The 13,420-nt window shown below is 31.9% G+C and overlaps 2 protein-coding genes across 2 annotated transcripts; both read right to left on the bottom strand.

Moving 5' to 3' along the window:
* Window positions 1-1,306: 1,306 nt before the first annotated feature.
* Window positions 1,307-7,834, bottom strand: LOC132735396 (uncharacterized). The gene is made up of 6 exons (XM_060722337.1): window positions 7,746-7,834; window positions 7,080-7,313; window positions 6,665-6,791; window positions 6,098-6,307; window positions 4,793-4,968; window positions 1,307-4,203 (listed from the first exon to the last, which is right to left on the bottom strand). Exons 1-6 carry the CDS (start codon window positions 7,824-7,826, stop codon window positions 3,178-3,180), a joined length of 1,854 nt encoding a protein of 617 aa, XP_060578320.1. The 5' UTR covers window positions 7,827-7,834; the 3' UTR covers window positions 1,307-3,177.
* A 379-nt stretch (window positions 7,835-8,213) lies between these two features.
* Window positions 8,214-12,008, bottom strand: LOC132735397 (uncharacterized). Its single transcript, XM_060722338.1, has 4 exons — window positions 10,074-12,008; window positions 9,135-9,412; window positions 8,529-8,704; window positions 8,214-8,223 (listed from the first exon to the last, which is right to left on the bottom strand). Exons 1-4 carry the CDS (start codon window positions 10,117-10,119, stop codon window positions 8,214-8,216), a joined length of 510 nt encoding a protein of 169 aa, XP_060578321.1. The 5' UTR covers window positions 10,120-12,008.
* Window positions 12,009-13,420: the final 1,412 nt, after the last annotated feature.

The following is a 13,420-nucleotide window of genomic DNA, read 5'->3' on the forward strand; positions in this document are numbered from 1 at the left end:
GCTCTAGGTGACTCAAATTATTCTGTAAAAATTACATTTTATCATTATTCAACAGAATCACCTCATAGAACATACAATGTGCCTTGAGAACCCGTCTTACATAGGCCAGTGCTCTATCTATCGAGACTAGCAGCCTGGCTTAAAATATGTACTTGTATCACTAAATACACCCTTTTGAAACGTTTTATTGTGATTTGAAATTTCATTATTTGATTTTTCTATTAAAATTGGAATTTTAAAGGCAATGAAATTTGTAATAGTAATGTGTTAGATGTAAACTAAATGCTGAAATAAAATCTAATAAGTTTTTCAAATGATAGCTAGCTGATGCTGCTCAAGACTGTATATATCTATCATTTAAAACCTCTGTAGTTCAATAGCAGAATACTCTACATGGACTATGCAGAGAGATCTAGGTTCAAATCCTGGCAGAGGTTATCAACTCAGATTATACAGCTTGGTTGAAGTGTCAATAATTTCTTATTGTGTACATATTCTGAGAAATCTTATAAAAAAAATCTTACAAGGCAAACACATCTAGTATGAGTGTATTCTTTTCGGTTTGTGCATAATTAATTTAAGTGTTTTTCACTAGATTGTAAAAACCTTAAAATGAATTTGGAAAGTTAATGTCACAAGTTTTTATTTCCATTGTTGTATATTATATATGGAGATTATTTCTTAAAGATATACTATGGGAATCTTTCATTAAAATATCTTTAATCAAATATTAACTCTTAAGATACCGGGTATATCAAATACTTATTGTATTTAACATGACAAAATAAAGAATTCCTGAATGATTTCTTTCACACCTAAATGGCATGTACACCATCAGTTGATTGTAAAAAAAATCAGTTTTCATAGCAATAGTACATGCTACACTATGATTTTCTATTATTGTAATCAGTGTTGACTATTTAAACATTATGCTTAGTAATAGTACAGCATATAAACTTCTTGACTTTTTGTTTTCATTCACTTATATAAAAGAATAATTCAGATTGCCAAGATATCTAAAGTAAAAAGTAGAGATGCAGATGAAATATCTGAAGACATATTTGTTCAAGAATTTGATAAATTACATGAAGATCCGGCTGCATATCCAGTTACATTAATGTTTATGCATTTGTTTTACACAGGTCGGGCTGCTGCCTATCTAAGACACCTCTTTGGGCCTGGTGACATAACCATATCCTGTTATGCCTTGCTATATTATAGACATATATAATTTTAGTCTGTTTGTAGGGGAAAAAATTAAATAACTGGTAGTTGAAATCGATATGGATAGAAAAGTAACAAAAAGTGAACTTTATGTATCTTTTACTAGTTGTTGCATATGATTGCAAGTTTATAATTTTATAAAAGTGAACATTTTTACAATAATTCTGTTCATTCCTTGTATATACAAACTGCAAGGTAACAGATTTGAATTAATAAATGTTAACTCTTCAAAATTTACTGCTTAAAAGTAGAACCAATAATTAGTTAAACAAAATCTGTAAAGCAGTAGTTTTAACAAATATGTTTTTCAAACAACATACCAAAGTGTGACCTTCACATACATATTCCCATGGTTCTGACTTGTATTCACACTGGAAAATCACCATGTTACATGTGAAATTAATTATTCTACCCTTACCCTTCTAAATGTACATGTATGTTTTCTGTTTAAATTTTAGTGAACTGACCAAGAGATACCGAGGTCTTATTTACTCATAGAAAAATAATTAAGAGATTTATGGTGATTTATTTTGAATTTCTACATAGTATTTTTTACCACCTTTCACTTTAATACCAATAAAATTAAATAGTTTCTTCGCTTTTTAAAAGCAATTCAAATTTTCACTTTCCTTAGCATTGGACCTTAAAGATATACTATGCTCAAAAATATTAAGAATTGATATACAGTCTCTTTGTAAATATAGAATAAACATGTTTTGGTTTCACACAAAGTAGATATGTTATGTTTTAAATTCAACACACTAACGGTGGTCACAATATGTCATTAAAAAAACTGGCAGTTTTTTTAAAGAAATTACCAACTTTAAATGGTTGATAATTGTGAATGTATCTTACTAAATATAGTTTATTCATTCTTTTATTCAAATTAGACATATTCAATAAAAATTTCATAGACATCAATAAATTTCTGTGTTAAAAATATTTTTCTCAAAGATGAGCATAGTTTATCTTTAAGTTTTGAAACAATCTGGGTTTAATTTAACCCTTTCCCAAATGCATCCTTCTTGATCCTGTATGTTGTAACTGAGATTGTATACCACACTTTAAGTAAAATTATATATATATGCACATTATTATGATAATAAATTTTTTTTCAAAATCAAATAATATGTAAAAATATGTACCGCAAATATATCTGCACATATGTAATCATTAAAATATATGCACTCAATTTTTATTTGAAAACTTACTTGGAATTTATAGAAAATAAATTTCTAATTACCTCCCTTCATTTACACGAACTGTTAAATTCGGTAATATCTTTACAAATAATGCTTTTCGGAACATACAAAATTGATAAATCTTAATTTGGGCATTATATTTATGATATAAAATCATAAAAAAATTGTGTTACAGGATCTTAAAATGCATTTGCCACCAGTGCAGATCCAGATCAGCCTGCACATCTTTCTATTCTGATCTGGATCTCAACGTTTCGCTTTACTGACAGTCAGAGATTCTTCTATGAATACACCAATAAAATTCCTAATAAACGTCCCTCCTTTAATAATGTCCCACCCCAAGGTACTTTAATATGGTAAAAAATATCTCATCAGAGCTGAACTAATGAGTAGTCATTTTAATTTAATACTTCAATGTTTGAATATCAGGAGAAGTTTGCTCCTTCGGAAGCATAAATCAAAACAAAATTCCATGAAAATTGCAGACTCAGCTACATAAAATCTATTTCCAATGATTTTTGGATTTAGACAAAAATTTGTTTCAATTAAAGCCCCCTTTTGGAAACTGTTTAGCCCTTGGGTGAGCTTCAAAGAATCTTACAGTAAAAATGAACAGTGGAGATCCTGATCAGACTTCACAAATGTGCAGGCTGACCTGGAACTGCAATGGTCATAGATGCATTCAAACACATGTCAATGTGGGAAAGGTGAAATGCATAATGGCAGACTAAAAACAATCACGCTTTTGGCCTTAGTCGTCTCCCTCAAGCGCATTATCAACATTTCCAGTTTGGCCATAAAACAGTCTTTCAATGACTTGATTCATTCTATGCTTCAAATCTTTTTGGTCAATTTTTTTTAACGGAGAACTGAGTATATTTGGAAGACCCTGGCAAGTTCTACCAGAAATATTACTGAATGGTCTAAGTTCTCTCAGGGACTTGGCGATAAGTTCTTCATCTTTGGCAGCTCTTGGTGTGTGATGTCTACTGGATGTTTTTTTTAGGGCAACAGAGGAGTCAATTTTATCACATATATCAACTACAATATCTGCTGCCTTTGTACAACGCATTATGGCCTTGTCTGTTTTGTTGGCACCCAGAGATCGAATCAAGTCCTTTTGGTTTCTTACAGAGTTCTCTTGAACAAGATCACTTTCGATATTGCATCCAATACCCCCTCTTAAGTTGGTAAATGCTCCTTCCAGCACCCGTATTCTGTCCATTGGGCTTAACATGTACTCACACTTCAGTATAAAGTCAACACATTCTTCAAAGTATTTGGAGAGTCTTGAGTGTGAGAAGAAGAACTGTAGTGAGAACATTAGGCTTGGTACTAGACGGACCATGTCTTCTTCCTTAGCAATGTCATCCATATTGAGCAAATTTACTACCCAGTGGCATAAGTTAGAACTGTAGTTATACACACTGTCTGTTTCATCGCACGATTTCCTTAAATCACAGGAATCCTTCAAATAACCATAGTGGTCCATAAATTTTTCCAATATCTCGTGCATTTGAACTCTTCGTTCACAGACGGACTTCTTGATTATGGGGACATTCTTAGTTGGCGCAGATGAAGAATTCTCCATTCCAAAATATTCTATGAACTGCTCTGTGACCATTCTTTTCCCGACTAACATTATGAAATCATGGTGGGACTTAAAGGCCCCTTTGACTTTGCCGTTGACATCTGTACGCTGTAACTTTGATTTATAATGATACAGGGTTCCAGGCTGACGGAGGGTTTTGGTACTATAAAGCTCCTTGTAGCATTTCTGTAAAAGGATGTAAGTATATCTATCATTAATAAACTGACATTTCTCCTGCAAGGAGAGAAATGTTTGACTGAAATTAAATTAATTTTTGGTTTTAACGTCACACCGACACAATTTTAAGTCATTCAAGCATTTTTGTTGGAGGAAGAACCTGGGTTCCCCTCAGTTAATTATTTCAGCGCAAAAGGGCACTGGGGTAGAACGACCGACCTTCCGTGAGCAATAAGTTCTTATGAGTCCCAATCCTCCATAAGAAATTGGTATAACCATTCCAGATAGAGAATCGTTTGATAGTGATGTACAACCCATTGACCTCAGTGACAGGTTACAATGATTTCCAGTCAAAAACTTGACCAAGAAGGCAGGTCTTTATGTGTTTGTATTTTTATGCAATATACAGTAAAAGTCTGCTTTAAAAACCACTTACATACGGACATTTAAATAGAATCTGTCTAAAAAAAAACTCTTTTTTCATTCTGTTTACTACTTTGAGACTGAAAAATTTTAAGTAATGATTTTGAGATTATCAGATATTGAAAGTGGTCTCAATAGGGGGGTTAACTGTAGTCTAAATTACCGAATGTATTACCTCAAGAAAATCTTGTTTAGTATGCCATAGCTCTATGACAAATGGATGAAGATCTTCAAATCGCTTCTTGGGAGTAGTTGCCAAAGTTCGAAGGTTTTTGGCTTCTTCGAGTCTTACTCTGGTCAATTGGTCTCCACCTACAGGTACTCTGTATTTATGCAGGGTGTCCTCAGAACCTGAGTAAAAATATTTATACATGTATATCATCCTTTGTCATAATTTTATAGAATTCCAAAGTCTGTGAATTAAACTAATCATGCCAAAACAATATTACAATGTATATCTTATGAAAGGATTGTACTGATTTTTAACAAATCATAAATTACTAAAATAGTCATGTACTTGAATGTGCTAAAATATCTTAATCAATTCATCCTTTTTCACTGTATTTAGATACTCATGTTGTATAAATGGTGGAAAAAAGATTTATCCCTTTATTCAAAGCAAGAACCTTAAAAAAAAATTTATAACTTATATTTATTGTATCTTACCTCTGTTCAATAGTTAACAAACTTTTAACCATCCTATATTCAAAAAGAAACAGGAAAATAACAAGTAACAATAAACAATAACAAGTAACAAAAACATAACAATATTGGACAAAATGTAATGATATGGTAGGGTCTAGAAAGAAAAGGTTTTCATGGTAATTTTTTAAGAATATTAAAATCTATGTATTCAGGTTTAGAATCTTGTGTCAAATTATCAAATGGAACTAATGGTAATCCCTTGTCATATTGGTATTGGTACCAGGCTAGGAAATAAAACAAGTTCTACATTTTTACATTATCTATTGACGAATTATCCCTCACAATGGATCTAAAATAAATTTGTATAAATAAAAAAAAGAATATTTCAAAATAGCATACTTAACTAAGCATTTACTTTAGCATTTTCATGAAATTTGGGCCTGGGCATCATATGTGAATATGATTAAGCCAAGAAAGAATAAAACATGAACATCAACAAATGAACTTTAAACAGACTTTTAACTTCATAATTCTAAAATGCGATTAATCATTTCAATGTATGTCATAGATAATTAGATTGGATTAGATTAGACATCAATTTGTCAATTGGCAGTTTAATCTTGAGATTTCTTTCTTAAGGAAAATAGATAAACAACTGTTAACATTACATTTATAGACAAAAATGCATCCGTCCATGGTAATAATGTTGCCATTATTAAGAATATATGTTCATTCAAAAACAATATGGTTTACCATATTTCTTCTAATCTCTGTGACATACTTCCTGAAACTCATGAAATATAGCAAGCAATGTGTAAACATAAATTATACTAACCAAAAGCTGTAACAAACAAATCACTTATAAAGGTTTCATATCCATCCAAAATATCAACGCAATCTTCATGTTTTGCCACATTCTTCATCAATATTGGCAGCTGGAACACTTCTGACTTCTGACTCATCTGTACTTGATATGGATGATAAATGTGAGCAGGCAGAACACTTTTCATCCAAGAGAACTCCTTCAGTTCTGCAAGAATTCTCCCTGTAAGGTAGTAATGCTTTTTCAAAATCCAGTGTAATTGTATTTTAAAAAAGGTACATGTATGAGAGACAATAAATATATTATACATTACAAGAGGTTAGACACAACATTGTAAGTTATAGTTTACAATAATGTAAAAGAGGTTAAAAAGAAAAGTTTGAAAAGTAATAATCACATAATGGTTTTTTGTTGGACATACCATTGTTACAGTAGTGTATCAGAATCTTATTAATTCTGATCAATTTTTTTCAGTTTTGTTGAAAAAACTACAGAAAAACCCATGATAAAAAAAGTGTGGGTCAATCAAGATCTGATGAGTAATGCTTAAAAAAGTTAATATCAATTATGTTAACCAACCTAACACCACACAGTAACTGTTAACCATTGTCTGTCTGTAGTGTCCAGATAAGAAGAACATATATGGGTATAGAGTATGTAGTGGACGGCTAACTCTCGCAGTATTGAAAACACCCGGTTTGGCTACCTGTGAATGTAACATGTATACATCAACAATGACTTTGTTAGAAAACATCAAAGTTTGGGAATGAAAAATTAATTCATTGCATTCAGTTCAAATCTTTGAAACTAACTACATGTATACTCAACAAATCTTTGATAACATGTAGATAATATACTTTTAACACTAGGGAAACAGAGCTATTAAAGAGAGGTGTTAAAATATAAAGATGTATTAATTTCAATGCTGTTTTCCTGGTATAAGCTATTAAAATCAATATCTGTTATATGAAAAATATAAAGATAAATTACATACTCGACTAAAGATAGCATTTGACGCAAACAGATGAAGATCTGTATTTGACTTCTCCAAGGACTTGTGGCCAGTTCTGATGTAAATGTCCAAATTGTCACCAGTTACTTTGAACAGTGGGTTAGTTTGTAGCTTACTGACAATAGCAGTGTCCATCATAGCACCGGCTTCATCAAGTAAGCGGAGTTTTGTTGAGACAGACAAGGTTAATCCCATGCGGTTAAGTCTTGTGATAGCCTGCAATAAATGACATTTTGATCTTAAACAGTGGAACTGTCTAACAAATGTATATCAGCTTTCTACAAGTAATAGTAACAAGGAAATCATTTTACAATAGAAGCATATTCTCTTTTTGATTATTGATATATCTTGATATTGGTACCTGTTAAAGGTAAATCCTATCTGATATTTTTTACTGACTTTCACAATGAGGCTTCACAATGGAGTGGTCAAATTTCTAATTAATTATCTTATTGTTATAAACTTGTTTTCAAAATGGAATGAAAATGAAATCAGCATGCCTTTGCTATTGCACTTTGGGCAAATTATAAAACTGTGGATTAAAGGACTACATTATTTAAAAAATTATTAGTTGCCTACTTGAACCATTAAAAAGTAAGTATTGAGATCCATTGCTTACAAGCTATACACAGAAGGGTTTTGACTTACTGAATCATCTGTATGTCCCTTAATGGTTACAATTGTTGTTAACCTATGCCATGCAGACAACTTATCAGATCTGGCATGCATTAAAACTGCATATGGGTGCAATTTTTTCTTCCCTTGCTTCTTTTCCACCAGTGACAATCATAGAAAATATATCCAGCAGAAAAGGGATCTACAAACAGAAAAAAATGAAATAACTCAAGTCACATCTATGTATCAATCAGGCACCAATAATGATAATCTGTAAGTGTTATTTATCAGCAGCATACTACATTTTCAAAAAAAAAGAAAAGAGATTTACCATGCCCAAATCTGACATCAGAAAATACTGATAATTGATAACACAGTACCTTTGTAAATATACATTAAACATGTTTTGAGTTTATAGAAAGTAGATATGTTATCTTTCAAATTCAACACCCTTTAGGTGGGCACAATGGAATATATAGTATCATTAAAAAAAAGACCAACTTAACTTGACCTGTAATAAGGAACGAAGCTTCTGATACATATTTTATTTATTCTTTTATTCAAATTAGACATATTAGGTAAGAATTTTATAGATTTCAATACATTTCTGTTCTAAAATATCTTATTCAAGGATGAGCATAGTATATCTTAATAAATTTTATAATACATTTCCTGAGGACAAGAATTCTTATATAAAAAATGGCTCCTGAAAAGTATACAGAATACACAAGTAATCTAATTTTAATAACAAGGTTAAAAAACACCTTTTTTCAATTTAATTTGAAATAATTCATATTTAAATCTCAAAACATTTACCTCTCAGACATCTCACGCATGATTTCATCCAAGAGAGTATCACCATAGTGATACAGGTTGGCAACACTTCTGTACCGAGAAAGGACACTGGTAAATGCAACATTCCTTGCAGAAAGGGTTGTGCACTCCATGTTGATCTCTTTCAAAAGACGAACTTGTACAGCTTTTCTTAGAACCTTAAATTTGTTTATGTTATTTTGTAATGAAATGCATTTATACTTAATAAATATATACCTTGTAAGGTATATCACAATCAAATTATTTGGCAACATTTTGCATACAGATAAGTTAATGTTAGTAAACTTTTATTTATTTGTAGTATTTTGGGGTTTGCAAAATGAGTTTTGTGTATTATATCTACAAATCCTTCCTTAAGACTAATCTGGTTCATTTTCTGTATTGATCTTACCTAATTTCAAAAGCATACAATTGTAATATGTTTTAATAAAACATATATAATAAATTTTAGGAATTGTATTCATTAATTTTATCTACATGTAAAATTCAGTATGGCAGGTCTCATGCAGCTTATTACTTTTTAAACGATACCACAGATTTATGGTTATTAAGACCGTTGATGATACTCAGAAATAAAAATGTACTTACAGAATTGGATGTGATAGTATCTAGAATTGCTGTTATCACATTTTCATCACAGACATCATCCTGTTCCAGTAGATGTTTCTTGAGAAGTTTAAAACCAGATTTCTCAGTCTTCTCAGTCATCTTAGGAGTGGGTGGAATAGACATGAAGCTGTAATTGTGCTCACATGAAGGTGGAGGTGAAGGCATGTCTACTGTGTGTACAGACATTGGTTGTAATGGCACTTCAGGTTGGGAGAGTTCTAGAGATTTCCTAGCAGCTGAAAGTCTCTTTTTTGGCGCTGCAAAATTAAAAGAATGTTTATTAATTGATAAAGTAAATGCACTAAACAGCTACGAAAACAGAATATAATAATATCACTCCATTTAGAATGAACAAATGGTAGCATGTGTTAGCATCATAGTTTACTATATGTAATCCAGTGTGGAAATGACAGTAGAGCAAATAATGTGGAAAGGATTCAGCGGTGAAGCGGTTGTAGCGGTTTGTCTACTCAAATAAATAAATATTATTTCATTACCGTAAAATACATTTAAGTGCAGTGATTTTTTCCCTGTAGCCTGTCCCTATTTTACAGCCGAATAAAGGGTGTTTCCCCTAGCTAAAAATATGTATATTTTTCCCTTAAAAAGCTAATATTTTCCCCCGTAATGCCCTGTGTACTTCAATAACAGCATCTGACTTATTATATCAGCAAGAATCCCTAAAGCCTCTGCTATGTACCGTGCATGATTAATTTGAATTGAAATTAAAATTTTTATAAAATGTCAGTTGTTGGAATTTGATTTCCCCCTTTATATTTTCCCCTTCAGAAAGCCACAGGTTGTTTTGAAAATTGGAAAAAAAATTACTGAAGTGATGACTCGGAATTCCAGTGATCTTGAGAATATAATTTAGTGTTTACGGGTAAAAAACTGTAATGGATAAAACTGAATTCCTACCTGAATCAGGTTTTGCCAGCTTTGGCGTAAGAGGACTTGCTGCCATGCGTTTAAAACGACATGAGTAGTCACCATAGCACTGTTCGTCTGCAGTCTCCAACAACTTGACAAACTCGAAGGTGTTTACAATTTTGACGTTACATGACCTACATATGTCTTCTTCTTCTTCCAATATACTGGCCACCTTCAACTAACTGAAGTTTACTGCCAGGTTAATGCGCAAAGACGGAAAGAAAGAGTAAAAATAGTGAGAAATATGTACAGTGCAGGTTAAAAACGGACAAGAGTGTGGTTTAGATATAGAGTTGGGACAGATGAGTACGGAATGACTCAACTGTACCGGCTGACGTAGTGTCTGGAGGTAGGCTGTTCCAGTCTTTGATGGTACGTGGGAAGAAAGATTGTTGACGGTATTGTGTACGGCAGTAGGGTATCTTGAAGGTTAGGTTGTGTGAATTTCTTGTAGATGTGGAGTTGGAGGGTATGAGTTGTGAATTGTCTAGTGAACTATTCGCCTCTACAACTGCACTAAAATTCTTCTTTAACAAAAACGATATTTTTTCAAGAATATCTTTAGACTTTACACCAGAAGTCAAGTTATAATGACGTTGTTTAGAGCAAATAAAACAATTTTTTAACAACTTTTTTGGAGTATCCGCCATTTTGACACAATCATGTGATAAGAGCATCATCACGTGATTTTTGTGGTGGCAGTGGTTAAAGTAGCAAAGCGTGACGTAACCGCTGTGAGGAGTTTGCACTAAGGTAGCACACCACAGTAATGTAAGCCACAGCTTCGAATGGCCAGGATTTCTTGGATATAGTGAATATTCTGGATTTAAATGACTGGTTGTCTTTAAAATGCATTTTCAGCATAAAATTTGTTTTTGTGACATCTAATATGATCACTGGCAAATTCGAAAACATGGCCAGAAATCACATGCTGTTGATTATGAATGTCAAGGCCGCCATTTTTTGTAAACATTGCTTTTATACAGCATGCACGGTAAAAAGAAGTCATTTTACAGGGGGTACAAACTTTTAGCAGTAGCAAAAAATCTACAAGGTTGAGGACTAGTTTCTTTGTGATATTTTGCATGTATAGGGAGTTGCTAAAGCAGAGACGGTGTTCCTTTAGCCTGTATATTTGCAGATATTTTTTGCCAGAGGGTCGAAATGTGTTGTTTTGGGTCTCGGGCCACTGTAGATTTTGGGCTTCAACGGAATGAATTGCAAATTTTTTGACTGCCTGCCTATTGCAGATGGGATAATTTCTTTGTAGATTTGCAATCTTATGTCATATATGTTCTCAACAAAATGTGTTTTCTTTTTCCAGGTTGTGTAGTTTGGTATCAGAATTATTAGACGTATTGCTTGTAGGACATTGACGGCAGGAACTTGAAATTAACTGTGGAGTGCTACCTTAGCAGTAAAATGTATTTTCCCTCTATGGCTATATATATTTCTAATTTTCTAAATGATGAGGCAAAAATAGCATGAAAACTTTGGACTTATAAATAATAGATTTTGTTTTGATTGTTTTTCTATATGAACTAAAAAAACTCAATGGTAAAATGTATTATATAATGATTTACATAAAATTATATAGCGTTTCCGTAAATTTATGTGTTCTTAATGCAATAAAATTAAGTATGATAATGGCCTCAGCATTTTGTTTTGGTGTAAAAAAATACAATGTATATTTTACTTTGTTATAAAATAAATCTTATAAAAATGTGATACTGTTGTTTTACCGGTTCCGAATAGTTGGTTTAAAAAATGTACCTGCTAGCTAGTTAATATTTGATTCGACTTCAAACCTAACAATTATCGGAAAATACATTTTGTATATTATCTTTCTTTTATTAGTAAGAATACTGCTTGATTGAATCTGGTTGGTTTCACATTTCCGAAGCAAGGTCCGGTGCACATAACGTTACAAATACCATTTGTAATATTACCTACGTAGAATTTGACTATTTTTGCGAGCTAATACTTAAACTAAGTAAGTACACAGCCAAAATTTTTAAGTCTGATTTATTATTTTAATATTCATTCTGGGTATACTGGTATCGAAGCAGTATCCGTCGGCTAGTATCCCGAAACAACCAATTTTCAATCACAACCTAAATTCAAACACATTCTTAATTATGTGGCACTGATGTCATGCCTGACTAAATTGCATAAAGTCACATGTTGTTTTAACTTCAAAACTTGAAGAAATGCCCCACTTGATTAATTGTCAGATGTTTTCAGAAAAACAATAAGAAACTGTTTGTTTTAAGTTACACAATATAAATTGTCCAACTTTCACTATATCAATATAGTCACTTGTTTAAAATAGCGGTAAAAATTTTCTAAGCAAGGTAAATTTTTTTATAAAGAATTGGCTGAAGAGTTTTACTATTTACCTCAGTCCTAGGTGTATATAAAACATTTATTTATATGATGTACCACTAAATATTCATCAGACCTTACATGGGGGTCCTTATTAATAAAATCTTATATTGTTATCAAATTTTTTCATGTGATGATTGTAGAATAATTGTTTTGTAAGCGATATGAGCTGGCAGATCTAGACAAGTTTCCATATTTGCTAATATTATAAAGTGGGGAAGGTAAAATGGCTGTAAAGATTAGATGCATTTATCATTTTGCACCCCAAATAGCGTACTAAGAAGTGACACTGTTAATTGCCTTTTATACACATTAACAGTAGTCATACCAATGCATTGTGCTGTACATATGTTATAACATTAAGTGTAAGTTTTTAAAATCTTGAAAAAAAAACTGTTGAAAATCGTTGAATAGACTATTGTGAAATTTTCTACAATTTTTAGTGGCCCTGATTTATCTTTAACAAATTTTCCATGGTGATTACCCTGCTGTTTGAATTTAGGTTAAAATATTCCTGGGAGTAACCGGAGTGGGTCATATAGTTTTTATTGATTTTCTAAGAAAGATCAAGACTTGTTGAAAATGTACCAACCTGAAAATGAATAAGTGTTAATAGATGCATTAATAGCTAAAATAAATTTAAAGTATAATTTCCCCTTCCATTTATTATTGGCTAAAAACAGCTTAACTGATTGAATATTGGTTGTCCCGGGATAGTATCCGACAATACGGTTATTTTCGTTTACTGAAACTCTTCAAAACTGAAGGTGAGTTTTTTTCAGAACAATATTATTCAAGGAAACGTTCGACAGAATTTCTTCAGTCTAAAATAAACATTAAACATAATCGTTCTCACCTTTATATTTTACAAACAGGTGTGTTTACATTTTTCGCATGAGGGATTTCACGTGCTACTTTTGCGCATGCGCAAAGGATAACTCCATTAGGCA

Source organism: Ruditapes philippinarum, unplaced genomic scaffold (genome assembly GCF_026571515.1).
Source record: "Ruditapes philippinarum isolate M1 unplaced genomic scaffold, ASM2657151v2 ctg6877_1_1_1_1, whole genome shotgun sequence".
Classification (NCBI taxonomy): domain Eukaryota; kingdom Metazoa; phylum Mollusca; class Bivalvia; order Venerida; family Veneridae; genus Ruditapes; species Ruditapes philippinarum.